General features: G+C 44.1%; 1 protein-coding gene across 2 annotated transcripts in view; it reads left to right on the top strand.

Moving 5' to 3' along the window:
- Positions 1 to 21,283, top strand: part of XXYLT1 (xyloside xylosyltransferase 1) — a 159,918-nt gene that overhangs the window by 77,881 nt on the left and 60,754 nt on the right. For both annotated transcript variants that reach the window (XM_073231870.1, XM_017663913.3), the window contains exon 3: positions 15,848 to 15,980. In XM_073231870.1, the coding sequence (XP_073087971.1) occupies positions 15,848 to 15,980 (133 nt within the window). The remainder of the gene's footprint in view (positions 1 to 15,847; positions 15,981 to 21,283) is intronic.

Below are 21,283 nucleotides of genomic sequence, written 5' to 3' on the forward strand. Positions count from 1 at the left end.
GTGATCAGATGATGGGCCAAGGCCACAGCGACCCCGTTCTGCCACCCCCTCCTTGTCCAGTCCCCTAGCAGCCCTCCAGTCAGGGAAGGATTTGCTTGGCACAGCCTATCATAAATGGGGATGACAGGAAGTTCTTCTTTCTGGTAGGATGCCACCTAATAATTGTAGAAGGGATGAAGGCATTAGGAAGTCACCATTTGGTGACAACCATTATAGTAATAATTTGTTAAGAGAGGAAAAATCAATGGATGCTGAACCAGGGCAGGCACAGTTTGTTCAGAAATAGGATATTTTCACAGTCTCAAAATGTTTCTCCACATAATGCAATTGTAATAAAGAAAAAAACAGTAACTTTATAGTGATCAAAATTAACATCACCAGTAATGGGACAAATTGACATACTCTGCCTCCTGATAAGACAGCGTGAGAGGAACACAGCATCGCTTCTGCACTATTCTGACAAAGACATGTAACCTGCAGCTAATCATAAGGAAACATCAGGCAAACCCACATTAAGGAAGATTTTACTAAGTCATCAGTCTGTATTCCTCAAATTGTCCCAAGTCACCCAAGATGAGGGAAGACTGAAGAACTATGTCAGGTCAAAGAGACATGATGACTCTGTGCCATCTGGGAGCAGAAAGTTTGGTTCTGTTTTTGGACAATTGACAAGTTTTGAATAGGACTGTAGATTAAATGGTGTGATGTGTTAATGTTAATTTTCTGGTTTTAATGGTTGTACTCTCATTATGAGAATGTATTGTTTCTTAGGAAGTATACACTGAAATATTTAGAGGTTAAATCATTTGGCGTTTTTTGCTTTCATCTGCAGTTACCTCAATTTGGCATTATATTTTATGTCTTTAAAATTAAAACAAATTTTATTTAATTAAAAAATAGAAATCAAGTTAATATGGAATAAAAATTTAATTAAAACAGGGAAATGAGTTACTTAGTGCTTAGGTACAATTCAGTAGACAGAATCTTTTTGATTGTAGAGTCTGTGCTGGGAACAAGTTATGAAGAGGATTTTTTGGTGACTCTGCCCCATTAAGAAGGCAGTTTGTGTTTTGAGTGAAAGCTGAAGTGGAAGTCTTGTGACTTCTCCATGCTTTTGGGTAATTCTTAGCAGACTCATAGTAGCAGGGGCCCCTCTTAACCTTGGTAAATGGAAGAAATCAGTGAAATGTGGATTGTATTCTGGGTGAGAGAAAACTATAAAATGGGGACGATAAACCTTACTTGCAAGTATTAAATGCAGTAAAATATGTAAAAGTACCTAGCCCAATACCTGGATTTTGGAGTGTCATCATTTTATAGATGATGACACTTCATCTTTTTTTTTTTTGAGAAACATTATGTTTACTAGACTCCCCCCATCACTAAGTCTCCCCCAAACAAATACCATTACAGTCACTGTCCATCAGCATAGTAAGATTCTGTAGAATCACTACCTGTCTTCTCTGTGTTCCACAGCCTTCCCTGTGCCTCCCCCACACATTATACATGCTAATTGTAATGCCCCCTTTCTCCCCGCCCACCCCCTGCTTGTCCCTCCCTCCCACCCATCCTCCCCAGTCCCTTTCCCTTTGGTAACTCTTAGTCCATTCTTGGGTTCTGTGTTTCTGCTGCTGTTTTGTTCCTTCAGTTTTTTCTTTGTTCTTATACTCCACATAAGAGTGAAATCATTTGGTACTTGTCTTTCTCCGCCTGGCTTATTTCACTGAGCGTAATACCCTCTAGCTGCATCCATGTTGTTGCAAATGGTAGGATCTGTTTTTTTTATGGCTGAGTAATATTCCATTGTGTGTATGTACCACATCTTTGTTATCCATTCATCTACTGATGGACACTTAGGTTGCTTCCATTTCTTGGCTATTGTAAATAGTGCTCTGATAAATATAGGGGTGCATATGTCTTTTTCAAACTGGGCTGCTGCATTCTTAGGGTAAATTCCTAGAAGTGGAATTCCTGGGTCAAATGGTATTTCTATTTTGAGCTTTTTGAGGAACCTCCATACTGCTTTCCACAATGGTTGAACTAATTTACATTCCCACCAGCAGTATAGGAGAGTTCCCATTTCTCCACAACCTTGCCAACATTTGTTGTTTGTCTTTTGGATGGTGGTGATCCTTACTGGTGCGAGGTGATATCTCATTGTGGTTTTAATTTGCATTTCTCTGATGACTAGTGATGTGGAGCATCTTTTCATGTGTCTGTTGGCCATCTGAATTTCTTCTTTGGAGAAGTGTCTGTTCAGCTCCTCTGCCCATTTTTAATTGGATTATTTGCTTTTTGTTTGTTGAGGCATGTGAGCTCTTTCTATATTTTGGATGTCAACCCTTTATCAGATCTGTCATTTATGAATATATTCTCCCATACTGTAGGATACCTTTTTGTTCTATTGATGGTGTCCTTTGCTGTACAGAAGCTTTTCAGCTTGATGTAGTCCTACTTGTTCATTTTTGCTTTTGTTTCCCTTGCCCAGGGAGATATGTTCATGAAGTCGCTCATGTTTATGTCCAAGAGATTTTTGCCTATGTTTTTTTCTAAGAGTTTCATGTTTTCATGACTTACATTCAGGTCTTTGATCCATTTTGAATTTACTTTTGTGTATGGGGTTAGACAGTGATCCAGTTTCATTCTCTTACATGTAGCTATTCAGTTTTGCCAACACCAGCTGTTGAAGAGGTTGTCATTTCCCCAATGTATGTCAATGGCTCCTTTATCTTATATTAATTGACCATATATGTTTGGGTTAATGTCTCTTTTTTTTTTAATGTAACATAAGAATCAATAAAATAACATGAGATTTTGGAAAGAAATCTGGCTCAGGAGACAGGAAAACTGAAGAACATTTGACCATTGGCTAATCAGTTTGCAGACTGTCACAGGGTGACAGGTGTTGCACTTGGAAAAGATTAAAATCATATTTTTTCCTCCTGCAGAAGGTAAGGGAATAGGTAGTTCTTCACATAAATTTCAAAGAGGCATTTCTGGATTTTCAAAGTGGAGAAACTGGTTTTTCTCTTTGGAAGCTGCCATGATGTGGATTCTGGGCACAAGGAATCATGTGGGGCCACTTTCCCCTCAGCTCCTGCATGTTCCTGCAAGAAACTAGGCGTGTCCTGAGGGCGGGAGGAGTTGGCATTCTCTGCTTGACCCCTCTCACCTTGTGGTGTGAGCATCACTGTAAGGCACGTCCCTTTCTTGGCTCCAGATCCTTCTGTGCTGAGCTAGAGGGGCAGTGAGGGGATCCAGGGCCTGGGGCCTGAGGTTTGGCAGAATTAATATTTGCCTCCTGTGAAAGTACTGTTTGCTGCTGCTCTGTATCTATTCTCTCCTGTCTCATTTATAAGCAAATTCCACTTATTTGGGAGAATTATTATGCCTAGTGAAAGAATTTGTTTCACAGCTTTCCTTGCAGCTAGGTGTGGTCACGTGACTAAATTCTGTCTGGTGAGATATAAGAAGAAATGTTCAGGATGTCCAGGAAGGTTACTTAAAGAGTCTGCTTTATTTCTGGGGATGAGGGGAAGGGTATTTCCCCTCCTCCTTTTTGTTGCTTGGAATGCAGCCAAGTTGACTGGAGCCCCTGTAGCTGTCTTGTATCTTGAAGAGACCCTGAGGGTGGAAACCAGATCTAGGAGAGCAGAATGAAGAGGTAGATAACTTGATAACTTCACCAAGCAGCCATACCATCCCTGGGTAACTTAGCTGTGGTTTTGTGTGTATTCAAGCCATTGTCCCTTTACATCTTCTGTTATATGCACTCGGGCCCCACCCACATGGATGCACCTGCTCCCTAGGGCTGCTGTAAGGATTAAATGAGCTAAAGCATGGGAAAGGGTTTTATGAGTTGGGAATGCACTTTGAACATTGTGATGTGCCGTAAAAATGTAAGGAATTCATCATGTTCTTGTCATTGTCATCAGTAAACCTAAGGGGCAGAGCTGCAGTGGATAGGCCCTGTCAGGCTGGCTGGGCCCGGCAGGAACATGCATCAGGGAGAGTGTGGGGAGGGGAAGCAGCAGCTGCAGAATAAAACCTTTGTTAGTTTTCCTGATTTTACGCTGAATCCGTAAATGTGGTGTAGGCTCAGATGCTACTAAAGGAGAGAGTGGTTGGCTGATGTAAAGAGAAAGGGCAGATGAGATTAGACCTTTTGGGTGGACAGTGGTAGCGACATCACTATTTCCAGAAAACACTTGTTAATTCTGCCCCGAGAGGACTGCTTTATTCATAGCTTCTGTCCTCAGGGGCCTTTGCAAGAGTCTGCTGGTGAAGAACAGAGACAGACACCAGTCTCAGTGCTGTTGAACAAAGTCAGAATATGGCCCTGCCCCAAATAAGGAGAACTTAAGCTCTGGGAGACAAAACATCATGTATAGCTGACATCAGAGAACAATAAGCTGGAGAGGCCAGTAGGCATCCTGGACGTCTGTACCATAGAAATGAAAGAACAGGATATTCTGCTTTCCAAACCTAAAATTCAGTTTCCCCTGCATATTGAATCTCATAAAGTACATGAGCTATAATTTTTTTTTTGAGAGGGCATCTCTCATATTTATTGATCAAATGCTTGTTAACAACAATAAAATTCTGTATAGGGGGGTCAATGCTCAATGCACAATCATTAATCCATCTCAAGCCTAATTCTCGTCAGTCTCCAACCTTCTGAAGCATAACAAACAAGTTCTTACATGGTGAACAAATTCTTACATAGTGAATAAGTTCTTACATGGTGAACAGTACAAGGGCAGTCATCACAGAAACTTTCGGTTTTGATCACGCATTATGAATTATAAACAATCAGGTCAAATATGAATATTCGTTTGATTTTTATACTTGATTTATATGTGGATCCCACATTTCTCCCTTTATTATTATTATTATTTTTATTTTTAATAAAATGCTGAAGTGGTAGGTAGATGCAAGATAAAGGTAGAAAACATAGTTTAGTGTTGTAAGAGAGCAATTTTAGATGATCAGGTATGTGCCTGTAGACTATGTGTTAATCCAAGCTAGACAAGGGCCTTAAAACATCCACGGATGCAGATTTCTCTCAAAACAGGGGAGGTGAGGTTCTAAGCCTCACCATTGTTGATCCCCAATTTCTCACCTGATGGCCCCCCTGTGACTGTGCCTGTCTTAGGTTGTTCCTCCCTTGAGGAATCTTACCCGTCTCTGGCTAACCAGTCATCTTCCGGGGCCATACAGGGAGATGTAAAGTTGGTAAGTGAGAGAGAGGCAATATTGTTTGAAAAGGTTAGCTTTTTACTTCTTTGCAGATTTATGCCCTGTGGCTTCTATGCCCAGCACTTGTCTCGAGGTACCTTTACCACCTGGAGGAATTATGATGCTCGGTAAATTCGATATGAGGCACAAATTCTATTTAAGGGTTGTAATTAGGAAGGAAGAAGAAAAGCTATAGAGGTAGCATATGGAAGAAAACATGGGAGGACTGATCATTTCTTTGACATATCTTCTTGTAGAGTACCTGAAGCATGTATAGGTTTTAAACTACTAACTTGCGCACACATATTAACATAATAGGAATACGGTGACATAAACTAAGCAAATCTATAATTACCAGCCATCTCCAGTGAAGCCAAGAAAACCAGTTAGGCACCCTAGGCTTTTGTGAGAATTTGTCTATGATATGATGGGTATTGTCCAACTGTACTTAAACAGTCTGAGAGAAATCAGACTAATTAAAGCAACCCATTTCTGGGATCTGTTCACATCCCATATGTTCTTTTAACCGTAGATAGTCTATAGTCATAAGATTTTGGAGTGCTACAACTTGCACCCCTCCCAACTCCTGGTTGAGTTCCAACAGTACAGATCTACTCAAATTCGTTGTCTCACTGTATGCACATGCCAGCCTAGACATCTCCCTCCTCATTCCAGTGGCAAGTCCAGGAAATGGTGGGATGGACACAGCCACAACTGCATTGCCCGGATCCCTGTGGAGGCTTTTTGATGATCATCCCCCGGCACGAGTCCTCCAGAGAGTGCTGATGCCAGAAGCTCCTCCCATGAGCTATAATTTTATATTAGCAACAGAAGTGAGAGGAAAATTGAGACCAGGTGTTGTATGTGTTGTCTTATATATGTCCCTAAAGTTTTTTGGCCAAGTTAGAAATAAATTCTGTCCTATCCTAAAAGATATGATTTATACTTAGTCACAGAAGGTACTAAGGGTGAGGGAGAAGACTCACACTGCTGCTGAAACAAAAATTGTCTTTTCATAATAATTTGTTTTGTCCACAGAACAGGAGCTGATAGTCATAAAAATGTTATGGTTGAGCCATAGCTCACACTTAGTGTTCCATGCTTAATTTTGAGAGGACTAGAAGAAAGAATTTCTTGTACAGCTAATACATAAACCTGATGGTGGTCATTAATTTCAACCTCTTGGCCCCAAAACCTTTTACCAGGGCTGCTAACAGGTTGTATAAATCACTCTTAGGAACTCCATTTCCCCCTTTCCCCTCCTCCCTCAGAGCTGGAGGTAGGCTGCTAATGTGGAAAGCATAGATCAGCCCTTGGGGAGAATCAGGGACTTCCCGGCTAAGCAGTGCGTGAGTGCTGCTTGTATCCTGACTGTCCAGAGGCCAGGAAGGCAGGCTACCATGGGATGAAGAGCAAATGTGGGGCACTAGAGCCCAGCAAATTTGAGAGTGAACTTTAGCTCTCCCACATACCCACTGTGTGATCTTGATTACCATACTTAACATCTTGATCTCATTTGTTGATTTCAATCTTAGAGCATTTGGATGATTAAATGAGTATAATATTTTTATACAACTTAGCTATTGTCATTAAAAACTTCCTTTCAACTTTTGTGGCATTAAACCCTTTTTCCTTGAAGTTCCTCCATTGGCGTTTGCTCAGTGCACGGGAACCCCAGTGGTCTTGAAGCTCACTGCGGTTGGGCGTCTTGAGGGAGGTGGTCATGGGAAGTGGAGATCCCCTTCTCTGCTCACAGAAGTCCCAGTCACTGAGATGATCTGGACCGTGTGATATTTTCAGTGTGATGTGGCAGCATTTCTTGTTTTTAAAGGTAGTGGGATTTTAAAAGTGACTTCAGTGATATCTGGAGGCATTTCTCAGAAACCTGATGGATCAGGTAAACTATCGAGTGAGGCAAATCTGTGATTACTTTCAACTCTAAGGCTTCCATGCTATTGTCTTAGACAAGTTGCCCAAACTCTCTGAGCCTCAGGATCCTCCTTTGAAGATGGGAGGTACCAGTGCCTACCTGGCAGAGGTGTAATGGAGGTTCATGAGCTGAGTCAGTACACGTAAAGCTCCCAGCATGGGCCTGGCAAGACACCCTCTCCCTGGTCCTGTGGAGGGAGAATGTGACTGACCAGTCTGGAGGAGCCCTAGAAATGTGAGCCCAAGTCCTTCGCATGTTCCTCTGTGTTCCTTCATAGCAGCTATCCCCATAGTTAGCCAGCTATCCTGCATCTGGGTTTGCACAGCAAAGGGAATGGAGAATGGGGCTTTTGAGAGACAGGGAAGAGCCCAGCTGGACAGAAACCCAATTTTCCTGTTGAGTGTGAGAACCACCATAGCCAATTCCAACCTCCCTGAGGACACAGCTTGGGTCTGTGCAGTGCAGTGGCAGGCCCTCCATCACAGCCTGAGATGCTCCAGTGGAAGAAACCAGTCTGTACCTGTCCTGTGACTAAAACAGCTTTTCCTGGATCATGAACTTCTTACCACTGGAGGAAGTCTCTACCCGATTCGGTTGCCCTTTGGCTTTTGCATGCCAGAGGTGCTGCCCAACAGCAATTAAAAAGCACCAGAGGATGCAGAGGTAGTGACATCACCAAGATGGCTAGCAACATAGATTGTTTCTGACTTCACTCCCATCAGAAGGAGTGAAGTTATTAATTTGAAAGACACCAGTGAGAGAAGCAGAGAACACAGGAGTGAGGCTGAGCACCCACCCTGAACCACAGATGTAAGTCAGACCACATTAGAAAGAAATAAAAGAAAGTCTTCTCTGTAGGAATATAATATCAAGCAGAGGTACATATTGTCTCTATAACTTTGCATTCAACATGTATGACACTAAATCAAATCTTTAGAAATGCCAAGAAAAAATTGTCATGATATAAGCTATATTAAAAATAGATAATAAGAGAGACTCAGAAGATAATAGGTTTAATTTGTCAAACAACTTACAAATGACTTGTGATTAATAAGTTTAAGAAGTTTTAGTTGACAATAAAATTTTAGTTGGAAAGTATGTAAAAAGCCAGTGGAAATTCTAGAACTGCAGTATATCATGAATAAAATCAAGAATTAAAAACTTATTTTCATAAAAGTGTAGAAAAATCTAAAGGAAGGTAAGTTAACTAGAAGATAGGACAGAAGAAAATCCCAACTTTAACACTGAGAGAGGAGTGACACATATAGATGAAATGTAAGAAATATATATAAGGTGCAGTGAAAGTTTCTGACATATGTATACTGGAAATCCAAAGAGAAAAGAGAGAGAATTTGACAAAAGTAAAATTTGAAGATACAATTGATTAAAATATTTCAGAAATATTTCACTACTGGTATGTTGGTAATTTTGTCTTGTGTGTATGCTAGTAACACATTGATGTTCCTTCTGTGATAATTTAAGCTAAGTACTTATGAATTTGACACTGTTGTATGTGTATTAAACTTGAAGTCCTAGCTTCAGAATAAATGCAAAAAAACTACATCAAACATATGAAAATATACCTTGTAAAAACCAAAACATAAAAAATATTAAAGGCAGAGAAGAAAATTTTCAAAGAGGAACATTAAAATTGACTTTGGCCTTTTCAACAGACAATAAAAGACAGAAGGAAGTGAATGACCCTCTTCAAACTTGTGAAAGAAAACAACAAATCTATAGTTCTCAGTAAAATTTTCCTATAAAAATCAGTGTGAAATGAGCAAATTTTCATATAAAAATGAGGCAATCAATAACATAAAAGTAAAGACAATACTAAACAGTTTTGCAATCAGAAGGAAAATAATCCCAGATAGAAGCATGTATGAAGAATGGAAGGAGAAGGGATGTAAAGGGTAAATGTGATAAATAGAAAATTATTTATTACACACTACATATATAATGCATTTTTATGTATAAAACGGAGAGTTATTACATGGTAAAACTGCATAAAAAAGTGAGAGAACATTAATGAATTAAAAATTTGTTTATGTCTTTAGATTGACTGGGATTGATAAAATAGAATTTTCACTATGCTTTAAGAAATCAATAATGTTGTAATACATGTGTTATTTATTGTATTAACATATTTAATGGCTATGTATTTATATATATACAAGTTTACAAATACAGAAGAGTATAAAAATCAGAAACATACAGCTTAATTTTTATCACAAGCTGGACATAATTGTGTTACCCACTTTTAGAAAATTACATATATATGTATGTAATTATATAGATAATGTATATATTTAAAATATACATGCTGTTTTTCTCTAGAATGATGTTTTGTGCTTACTATGTTTAGACTGGGCATTTTCCATGAAAAATACAATCTATAGTGTTACAAGATAGCAGAGTGTTTTCTTTTGGGGAACAGAGTAGGGGAAATGCATGTTAAAAGTGTTTTGAAAGTGGCACTACTGGTATGTTGGTAAGTTTGTCTTGTCTATATGATAGTAACACATTGGTGTTCCTTCTGTGATAATATAAGCTAAGTACTTATGAATTTGACACTGTTGTATGTGTATTAAACTTGAATCAGAATTAAATTGGAAAAGTAAAAAAAAAAGGCACTAGAGGGTAATAAAGCAGGTGGCAAATTTCTGCAGCATTTCCAAGTGGGCACGGAGAAATCAAGCTCCCTTTCCCAGGAGCTGCTTGCAGATCCTCAGGCTCATGACACCTCATATAGCTCAGGGTTGCCATAATTTCCTCTTCTCCCCAAATCCTCTCCTGGTTAGTGGAAAGCTTGGACTGATGTTCTGAGGTGAAAGCCCTCCGATGTATTATAAATAGTTCTCTCTGGGAAGCTCTGAAGCTCTTTACAGATGGCGAGGGAGAGAAGGCACTTGCATGGTTGATCTGCCCCTCGGAGAAGGTTGGTTGCCTGGTATGGTAGGCCCAGTCTGTCTTTTTGTAATTTCCGGGCCTGTTTTGTTGCATGTTGTTTTATGTGTGTTAAGATGTGTCCACCAGGAGTCATTTCTGGGGATAGGAGATGGGAGGGGAGGGGAGAGGAGCCTTTTTTCCCCCTTTTGTTTGTTTTAAGTATCACTAATTGCTCACTCTGGGCTGTAATTCCATCCATGGTCAGATGACACGCCTGTGGCTGCTTTAATTGGAGGCTGAGGATGAGCATCCCAAGCCTTTTCCACAGGGGAATGTTGACTTCGGAACCTCCCAGCTGTTCTCAGTCTGTGGATGTTGCTTTCTGTAGGGCACTCATGCTGAGGAAGAGACCCTACAGCCCAGCCAGGCTGGTGCTCAGGCCTCAGACACCGGCTGCAGGGGTGGGCTTCTTGAACCCTGAGAACAGTTCCCCAGTCAGGACTCCCCCTTAGTGCTGTGCAGGGCCAGGGTGGTGATAGTAAAGGGGTCTTTAAGGTCTTAAAAGCTGCATCTTTAGCCAGCACTTCAATCTTGTCTTTCCTTCTCCTACTTGTTAGAAATAAGTGGCACCATTGCCTTAGCCTGAAACTGGAGCAGAAGAGGATGAGCTGAACAGACACATCCCTTGTGTTGGTATCACATTTTACCCACCGAGTTGAAGTTTAAGTAGAAAGATGTCTTAGACCAGAAAGCCCCCTAGATCCTTAGCATCTTTTCCCACTTTGTGTTGACATACTTCAGTGGCTCCTTTATTGTGGTTAAACATTCATCAATCCTCTGGTTGGGGGTTTCAGCCAGGACTCCTGAACCACCTCTGTGCCCTGGAAGCAGCAAGTCTTTCATTTGCTGAAACAGCCCAGGTCAGCCTGCCTGATCTCTTGCCACATTATCACCCCCCATGGAAACCTATATTTAAGGCTCCACCGGCTGCCCCTTGGGAGGAGAATGCTGGAAGCTCTTCTAGGTTTCATCGTCTGCTGAGAGGTCGGGCCAGCCAGATCGGGCAGTTGAGCCCATCCAAGGAGGACGCCCGGCACAAGTGTGTTCCTCAAATACCAGGTGCACACACAGGACCTTTCCTAACACATGGGCAAGCTTCCTCTGCCTAAGAAGAGGACATAGGCACACATTGATACTTCAGTTCTTGTTTTTGTGACTAAAGCACATGAGTGAGAAGATCTGTAAGTATAAGAGGTTGGTTGGAATTCCCCTCAGCCAACTAGCTGGGTGTAGAGTGAACAGGTGCTGCCAAAACAGAGGATGCTGGGCACTGGGGTGGGCAGTGTTTCACCACTGGCTGCTGCAGCTCTCACACCACCACTGAGCTTGTCTCCTCTCCATGAGTAGCTCCTGGATGTTAAGTCAAAGTTCCTCCCTCTGAATTAACATAGTTGACTGTCTTCTCAGAAGAATGTTAAGATTTGTTGGTTTTCTTTATTTTCTAACATCTGTGCCTGATGTTGATGTGAGAATATAAAGAACAATTTTCTCATTTCCAAAAGCTGGCTGTAAGGTATGTGGATCACAGAAGTCTCATTTCTTTTCCTTGGCTGCTTAATCCCCAGGTTTACATCGTTGTGGGATGGTATGTAGATCCTCCACGAGCTGGCTGCATTGGGTGCCTGGCAGGTCTTGTGCACAGCCCTCTGGGCCATTACACAGAATTATCTGCTCTCAAGGAGTCTGTGGCCCATTGGGGAAGTGGCTGGTGGGAGAGCGTGCTAACTACCACAGAAGCATTAGCTAGGGAGTCAGGAGAGCTGAGATCAGCATTGCTGCTTAGCTCAGTCATGTGGCTCCTGACAAGCCGCACTCCTTAGGTGCTCAGTCTCTCCATCTTTACAATGAGTAGACTGAACTTTATTATTATCAGGCTCTTTTCAAGTCTGTTATCCTGGATTATCCTGTCCTCTGTCTTTTCATCTTCTCACAGGATTCTGACGTGGTGGACATTCAACCAACCATGGATGCCCTGTAGATGTCCAGTCCTTTTTTCAGACATTCTTTTCATGCTTATAGATTTCACCTCCTCTTTGGAGGCAATAATCTCACTCATTAATTCCTTGAATTCACTTGTTCTACTGCTGTCATACACCTGTCCTCCAATCAAATTCTCACTGGACCATCACTGTGGCTGTCAATTCCACAGATCAATCTTGCTTCACCTCAGTACAGCCTTTCAGCATCATGTAGAAAAGCCCTGGGTATAGTTCCCATACAACTTCCTCAAGGACCAGAAGCCAGAGAAACAGGGCCCTTGGAAGAACTCTCATCCTAATGGATTCCAGCATTCCTAGTAAGCCTCTTCTTCCTTTTAGCAGCAACATTTACAACTTGGCATTTGACTTCTGATTACATAAAAGGATAACTGTCTGGAAAGGTGCCCGCATGACAGTGCAGGCTGTGCTGGGGACCATGGGCCTCCCTGAATGGAAGGGAGTAGCCTCCTGCCTTGGTCTGAAAGGTGACAACCGGGTCAGTCCTGTCACATCAGTGTGAAGAAGTCACTACGAGCTGCTGCCTCCTTCCTTCCTAATCAGCTAACCTCACTTGGTGAAGTCTCTTTTGAAAGAAAGGTTAGCACCTTTTAGCAAACTAAGGTGCTTTACAAATGGGGAGTTAGAAGAAATATAAAAGCATCTCAAATTCCTGCACATGATCTTTCCAGGTGCAGTCAGTTCCCAAAGGGCAGGGAAAGTGCTCAGACTTACGGGGGCGCTTATGAAGACAAGGCCAGGGCTCTGCCCAGACACCTGATGCCCCTGAGCTCTGCCCTCCCAGCACGTTCCTGTCCTCAGGAGCATGCTCTCTGGCAAGGGCGTCTAGACAGGTACTCAGGCAATGACCTGAGGAAGACAGCCACAGACTCAGGCAGTAACCCAGTCAGCCCAGGAAGGAGGCATGGGGCTGCCCCTTGCACAATAGGTAGGAGTAGATGACCTTGAAAGGCCAGAGATTACACACAGCATGGGGTGAGCTTTCAAAGAAGAATGACTGATTGGCTGACTGAATGAATGGACTCTCTACCATCATGGTTTCTTTAATTGTAGTGAATTGAAATTACCACTTTCATATAGAGGACTTCCTTTAAATTTCACATTTGGCCAGCTTGTTGCTCTGCTTTGCCTATCAAGGTGTTTGGCACCCTGCGACCCCGCGTGCTCCCAGGGCCCCTGTGTGGGTAGCAGTGGTGCCAAAGCCTGCCTCCCTGGACCTTCTCTCTGATCTGAAGGGGAATCAGGTTCTACTGGAAAGAGCACACTGGGCTTCCCAGTCAAGCTGGCCAATGTTCAGATCCTGGCTGTTTGTTGTGGGACCTTGGACTGTTGTTTCTAACTTGATTAAGCCTCTATTTCTTCATCTAAACATGGGATTAAGTTTATCTGACATGCTGAGTAGATATAAGAAATAAACTATTGCCTGTGCAATGCTGGACACTTAAAACCACTCAAAGAAGGGCTGCTTCTATGTGGCATTGTTGATGTTATTGGAAGGACTCCTTGGGACTGTGAGGATGAGATTTCCCTGTCTTTCACAGCTCTATCAATGCCGCAGAGCTGCCACCATACATCCTGAGGTCTCTGCATCTCCAGGCCTAACGCCCTTGTCCCCCGTCCCCCTTCAACAATGATGAAGTTTCTCTGCTTGGGATGATGGTGCCATTTTATCACTGTCTCATCAGGGCTCTGCTCTACCTTGTGTAAGAGTAGCCTGAGACCCTGAATGTGGACTCTTGGGGTGCAGAAGACGGACTGAAAGAAAGAGAAGTGGCTGGAGAGAGTGTATGCTATAGGGCCTCCTCATCCTGATTTCCTGATGGCTACAACTCTCATTCCTGGACATTCTCTCCTGGGACAGTGGCCTTCTCTAAAGTCACCATCAGGTTTCTTCCCTCTGTTCCCCAGGGCCACCTGTGAGAGCCACAGGTGCACCAAGGCTGTGCTCTATGACCCATCTCGGTTCTTCCCTCCTGGCTTAGGGCAATTTTCAGGAGACAGCGAAGTCACCATGGGGGCTTTCCATCCTCCAGATGCCTGGATCATACGCTTCCTGGTTTTAGGAGGTGATTATTGTTGTTTTAGTACAGGAGGGAAAGCAGCGGTTTTACCCACATTTACGAGTAGGGTGGGCAGTGTGAAGCGAGGCCGGCTGCAGATGCCACACTGGCTGGGCCAGGCCCATTTTCCTCTACCCCCTTCCCACAGGGCCAGAGAAGCCTGACTCCAGTGCCTTCTTACTTTCCTCTGGCCTGGCAGCTGGATGCTCACCTATTATAACATGTTTTTCAGAAAACTCACAAAGGATGTCAACTAATATTTTGTTTCTGCATCACAAAAGAAAACAGAACAGGGAACAAATGAATCAGTTTTTCCCAAATCCTAAACTGTAATTTCTTTATAGATGAATTTAGAGACTAGCTGTTGAGTTCCACAAATATTCCTGGGTGTTTATTGAATGCCAAGCCCTGTACTGAGTGGATGGAGGCCAAAATGTCAAAGATTAGGGCCCTGTCATCAGTACTTCCACGAGCAGCCTATCTTCGGACAGCTGTCATGCTCTGCAGCCAAGAAGCATGCAAAAGCTGACAGAGAGCTGTGGAGGGGCCCAAGGTTCTGGGTGGGTGTTGGTGTACCTCACCCGTCCATGCCTGCCCACACCCAGCCCAAGTGCCCCTCTTCCATGAAGTCTCCCTTGGCTGCCTCAGGCCGCAGTGAGTTCCCTGATCTCCAGACCCTGGATTCTTACAGTGCTCCATGGTCTGTATGTATGAGATGTTTCCTGTCTGTTATCTCATGTTCTTCACCTCACAGCCTCATGAGGCACATCATATCATCCCCACTTTAACAAATGAAACAACTAAAGTTTAGAGAAGTAAAATAATTTTCCCAAGGTCACGGAAATGAGCAGCACAAAGCTGGAACTTGCACTTCCGTGTTCTGACTCCATGAGGCCTCCTCCCCAGGACCAAGTGCTCGCTCTCCCCATCCTTTAGCCAAGTGCCCCCTCTTTGGAGCTCCTATGGCTCTTCTTCCATTTTACGTCAGCACTGGTTCCTCCCTCCCTGGTTTTAGTCACACGTGTCTCCTCAAGGGCAAGGTCCTGCTGAGCCTGCGTCTGGTCCCCTGCTGGCACTGATGGCATGGGAGCCCAGTCAGGCCTGGTTGGGTGCAAGAGGAGAGCATGAACTTGGCCAGTGCCTCCTGCCTCCCTGCTCACCCCTGCATCATCTGGGTCAGTATCCTAACTCCACACAAATCTAGGTGTACAGAACATACTAAGAAGATGATAGTGGTTTTTATCCCTCTCTTCCGTGGGTCATTTACCACTTATACCCTAAAGAGAAACACCTGCATGCTCTGAATTTTCAGTAGGGTGTTCATGTAACGTATCAACCAAACCAGGTACTTTTGAGGATGAAATGGTGCACTGCTACCCGTCACACTGGGACAGTTGGCCTAACCTGAAGCGTAAGGTCACCCATCTTAAACAAAATGTATGGCTGCAACTGGAGGGAAAGGTATGAAGCAATTGTTTATGAACTGTTATTTTATCTTCTAGTGTGGAAAGGTTGCAGGTAAATGAAGGGCCTTTGTTTCCAGCCATAACTGCATCATTCAATGACAGCAAGAATCGTCAGTACCCATTTCTTCATCCTCCTCTTCATTTTATTCATTGGCTAAACTTCCCAGGATGTGTGTCTGTGTCTTATTGTGTTTTTCTTTCCTCTAGAGATCCTGCAGATAATTCAGCTGGACCTAGACCTAAAGTACAAGACCAACATCCGGGAATTGTTTGAGGAGTTTGACAGTTTCCTGCCAGGCGCCGTCATTGGCATAGCAAGAGAGATGCAGCCAGTGTACAGGTATGTGCGAGCTGTAAGGGGGTGGCTCCAGGACCCTCCCCGCCTCGTCTCTGCCTCTCTACCTGTGGCAGGTTGGGGTTCATCCGCAGGCAGTCCTGCTGCACTCACTCTCTTAGGGACACAGTTGTGCTTACTATTTACACTTAATAGTATGGGCAGGTGGGTCTGCTCAAATAGGTGCCACCTCATTCCTTTTGGGTAATTCATGACATTTTTCCTGTGGGAAGCCTTGCCTTTTTGGTTGTTGGTTCTGGTTATGCTCAAAATTTTACAATCTTGGGCTTTGTCTTATAGAGGAGGAGTCAGAATATAGCTTGACTAACTTGCCTGTCTGGTGGTGAACTAGGCTTTCTGGCATCTCTATTCGTGTCTCATATGGAGGGAAAGACAGCACCACTTAGGCACACAGAATGGCATCACCTAGTTGTGAAGAATGCGTTCTGCATGAGGCAGCGTCTCATTGTCAAGTGAATGTCATAGAGACACGTTAGCACCTGAGAACCAGGAGCTATGTTTAACATGTTCCAGAATGTTCATTGCAGCATTGTTTATAGAGCTAAACACTGAAAATGACTTAAATGTTCATAGATAGCAGAATGGATCAATAAAATATGTTCGTCCAATTGAGTACCATACAAAACCAAAAATAGTAGAACAAATAGTAGCTACCTACACTGATAGGAAAAACTATACTGTGTTCTTTGGAGATGCAAACACAAATGGCAAAAATTATAAGGAAAACTAAGGAAATGACCCCAAAGCCAGCACGGCTGTTACCTCTGGAGGAGGTGGGGCATGGTGGGGGTGGGTCATGGGAGGTTTTGCCTCTGGAGTACTATACTGCTTTAGTTCTCGACCTGGTGGCTGTGCACATGTTTGCACACTGTCTTTTGTGTGTAATGTATGTCTTACAATTGGAAAAAAGGAAAGGAAAGCGGAAGCACCTATGGATTATTTGTTCATAATAGGCCTGTGTATGGCCCTGGGTCCAGAGAGTTCCATGATGCTGACTGTTCCTCCTCTGGGCAGGCCCATAGTTCTCCCAGGACCCAGTCACCTGGGGCTGGGATTGTCCTCATCCCCTGGGGCGGGCCTTCTCTTTGTTCTCTGTGCAGACCCTTGTGCTGGTTCCCTGTGGACATTCTTGGAGCTAGGCCCAGTCTTTGGAGAACTGCAGGGCATAGGCAACTGGTGACTCAAGAGCCTGTGTTTCCCCTATGAGAGCAGAGAAGAGGGGCAGCCTCAGCGTGGCTGTGGCTGTTTGCAAGACCCAGAGCACATAACAGGAAATTCCTGCAAGGCCTCTGAAGGAGCTGATAACTCCTGGGCCTTGAGGGCTGTTCTCCTTTACATAGCCTCTAGGAGTGGCCCCAGAGTCACCAAGTAGATCTTCTTGCTCTGCTTTTGGGGGGCAAACCCCTGCCATTGCAACTCACGGCCTCTTCCCTACTTCATTCCCTAACCTTCATACAAGGTGTATCTTATATCTAGTTCTTAGTTTAACAAGTGGAGGTGATGGGAGAGCACTGAATCCAAAGCCCTGTGTGTGAACACCGGTTTGGCACCAGGCTGGGGCCGCAGTTCCCCCACCTGGGAGTGGAGCAGATGTGCTCCAAGGCCCCCTCCCCAGCGCTGGCATTTGTGACGCCAGCTCTTCTGCCCTCACCACTCTCTCAGTGTCTTTCCTCTGTCCTGAGCTGCCTGTCTGCTGGCGAGCTCCTCACTGCCCCATAGGCACTGCTGTCCCTGAGATATTTAAACTGGACTAATTATTAAATACAGCCAGAACAGTGATGCCTTCAAGCTCTGGTTTGGAATCTTCCCGTGTAATATAAATGGAAACCTGATCGCACTTAAAAGAGATTGGCCAGAATTTATATTTTCTGTAGATCTGGGATTTTATAAACTGTCAAACTTCACTGAGTTTAATTGTCTGGCCTTCTCAAAAGAAATCTTGGAAGGATTTTAGATGAAAAATTAAACTGAGTTTCTCTCACCTTCAGAGTTGATTATCACGATGGGCAGTGCGGAAGATGAGCCCTCTGCTGCAGGGCTGCAGGAAGGGCCTGCACACCGCCCTGCATGTAGGGCTCCCATGCGCAGACCCAGTGGCAATGAAAACTACTTCACATGTTCCCCCTTGCCCCCTTTCCTCCCCCCAGCTGAAATGTTTCTAAAGGCATCTAATATTGAGGTCTGCAGATGACTGCCCTGCCTGTATTCTGCACCTGGTTGACCCTGGGTAATGGCCCTGGAACATGCGCAGTCTCGCACTGGGGCTGGGGATGCACTGGGGCTGGCTGGGGAGACAGGAACGAGTGTGGGTTTTTGCCATCTTCCGCCTGGTGGCAGGCCAAGTATTAGCCGACTGCCCCTCTGGAGCCTGTGCCTGGGGGGAGGGGAGTGTTGTGGGTAGTAGGTGGGAGGAGAAAGAGGGAGATGGAAGGGAAGTGAGTGGGCAGTGCCCAACTGAGGACAGAGTGGGGCCTTTCTGGTGAGCAGACAGTCTTAGCCCATCCGTGGGCCTGGCCATCCTAGGTGGTGGGGCATCTCGGCCCGGCCATCTGCCCACCTCTGTGGGCACTCACCATTCCCTGTGCACTCCTCCAGAAACCTGCTGTGGTGGTCTGACAACTCTTTAGTGATGGAGAGGGAAGTGGGCAAGTTTTTTTAATCATACATGGAATCTGCTAGCATCTATGAAAAGAAAGGGAAATTTAGAACAAAACAGCACAAGAGCAAAATTTGATTAACCAAGCATGTTTTGATCTGGAAATTCACTAAGCAGAAATAAATTTGGGTCTTCTCAGCTGTGTAATTTTTATAGTCACTTGTCTGACAGTTACTATATTTCAAAAGGGCACATATTAAGTCATCTTTATGGCTGTTTCCCCTCTACTGTGTGCCATAAATGTTAGAAGCTTGGAGGGGTTGGAGAGAAGGTATTTCTCACTTTTATTTGACAAATAGCCTTTTATATTTTTAATCCCCCCCAAATGTATACCAAACTGGCTGTCTTTTTTCTGGAAAATGATTGATAGTGGGATGCTGGGATAGTGATAGAGGAACCATTTTCTCTTGGGCCCCTGTTAAGGTTCTGTTGAGTCAAATATCCCTTGACCTTCCTCATCTGAAAACTGGGGAGCAGTGATTACCTTGGGTGGAACACTGTCCTTCCTAGCTTGACCCTTTCTCTGCCTCTTTGTCAGGAAACCAGACAGGTCCTCAGGGCTGAAGTGTTTAAATGGCATAAGGGGCTGAAAGAAGAGAAGAGTCTCATGCTGTACCTGTAAATAGGATGGTCTCTGCAAATAGACAGCTGTATCATGCAATTATGTGTTAGTTCACCATGCCGTTTTGAATTTGCTCCCTATGAATGTATTAGAAAAGTAGAGAAAACTGGGGGCCATTCTTTATGTGCTGTTTATCAAAATTATAAAGGTATATCAGCAGGCAAAATAAACTTGATGGAGAAGAAACAGCATTCAGAAGGCCGTACTCCAAAGCCATGGATTAGAGTCCTGCCTTTCACAAATTGCCCATGTGATGCTTTACAAGGCACTTGATTCTCTGACCCTCTGTGTTTTTATCTGTAAATGGGGGTAAATATATCTAATGCACAGTTACTGGAAAACACAAATGGAATAATGCACAGGAAAGTTTCTGGAATAAAGGAGACTTCAGCAAAGAGTGCTCCTCCCCTCTTCCCTCCCTCCATCTTCATAACTCCTTTTTGTGTTTTCTTTTCCAGGTGATTTATTCATCTGGATGCCTCCTATTGTATACCATCCCCAACCATATAGGGTTACCAGTTAAAATACAGGACACTCAGAAATTGAATTTCAGATAAACAACAAATAATTTCTTGATGTGTGTTCCAAAGAATGCCCGGAGACATACAAAACAATTATTTGTTGTTTATATGAAATTTAAATCTATTTGGGGGTTCTGTTTTTTGTTTGTTTGTTTCACTAAATCTGGCAGCCCTATCCCTGCACCAGAGTTCAAACCTTTCCTTTTTAGCAGAAGCAAGTGATCTGGTTTTTCTACAATATTCTTGAGTGAACAGAAACAAAGCAAATGGAAACGGAGCTTATGAGAGGAACGGATGAGGGAGGGAGACAGAGGGAGGGAGGGAGGTGGTCCTCAGAATCTCTGAGTTACCAGACCTGAGGTTTACCCAGCTGGAGCTGGAGGCCTGGCTGTGGCCTGGGTCGTTTGTGGAGGTCATGGGGGTGGGGGCCTGGCAATAGCTTAGCTTCAGGACACAGGGCTCCTGCTGAGCCTGGAATGAGTGAAGGTGGGAGTGAGAGTGAGAGGGGAAGAGAGAGAGAGAGTGTGTATGTGCGTGGGTGTGAGGACCTGGGGTCACAGCCATTGGTTATGGGCTTTCTGTCTCTAGCTGGCTTCCTGAGGAGCTGCTGAATGGGAGCTTTGTTGTGGGGGGGGGAGGGGGGCCAGGGGCTTCCGGTTCCTTCTCTCTTGGCTCCACAGCCTGTTTGTGGGGTGGTTGGAGCCCAAACACTCCATGAGGTGGAAGCAGCAGGCGAATCCTGTCAGCTGTTGATAACATGCCACCAGGCAGGAATTTGCATTTGTGTTAAGCATTTTAATGGTGTCCACTCTTTCACCTTTTTAAGGTCACATGGTTTTTATCAATAGCATTTGTGCCAGCCTAGCTTCCTTCAGATGCTTGGGATAAAAATGTCCAGTTTATCTGCAGACTGCTTTATCCCATGCCGAGGACTGGCGGAGAGTTCTCAGGGGAGTTGGGAGGAAGCAAGGTCCAGCACAGAGGTGGGAGGGAGGATATACACTGACGCCAGCTTTGCTGCTCAGGCTGTGTGACCTTGGGCAAGTCTCTCGACCTCTTTGAGTTTCAGTTTCTTTATCTGAGAAGTGGAGCTTTTGGCACTGTGTAATACCATATGTGGTGGAGCCAAGTGGAGGATTAAATTAAGTGATGAATTTATGGTGCCTGGTACAGAGCAGCACTCCCTAGTGGACGTGACAGTTTTATCCAGGCCGGGCTCAGACATTTAGTTCTGTGATCCTAGGGAAGTCACTTAACCTCTGATCTTCAGTTTCCTTATATATAAACTTTGGAGCAACTGGTAACTTAGCATAATTAGTGCTGATGTTTTGGATTCTCAGTATCTGAACCCTCTTCCTATGTTTGAGGAATCCCTGCCCTATAGGCCTGCCTCACTCTACGGAAGACAAAAAGTCTGGGTGCTTTATTTCTGGACTCCTTGCAGTTAGCTATTGGGGCTGTGTTACCCTCCTCCCCCATCACCCCTGAT

Source organism: Manis javanica, chromosome 3 (genome assembly GCF_040802235.1).
Source record: "Manis javanica isolate MJ-LG chromosome 3, MJ_LKY, whole genome shotgun sequence".
Lineage (NCBI taxonomy): Eukaryota > Metazoa > Chordata > Mammalia > Pholidota > Manidae > Manis > Manis javanica.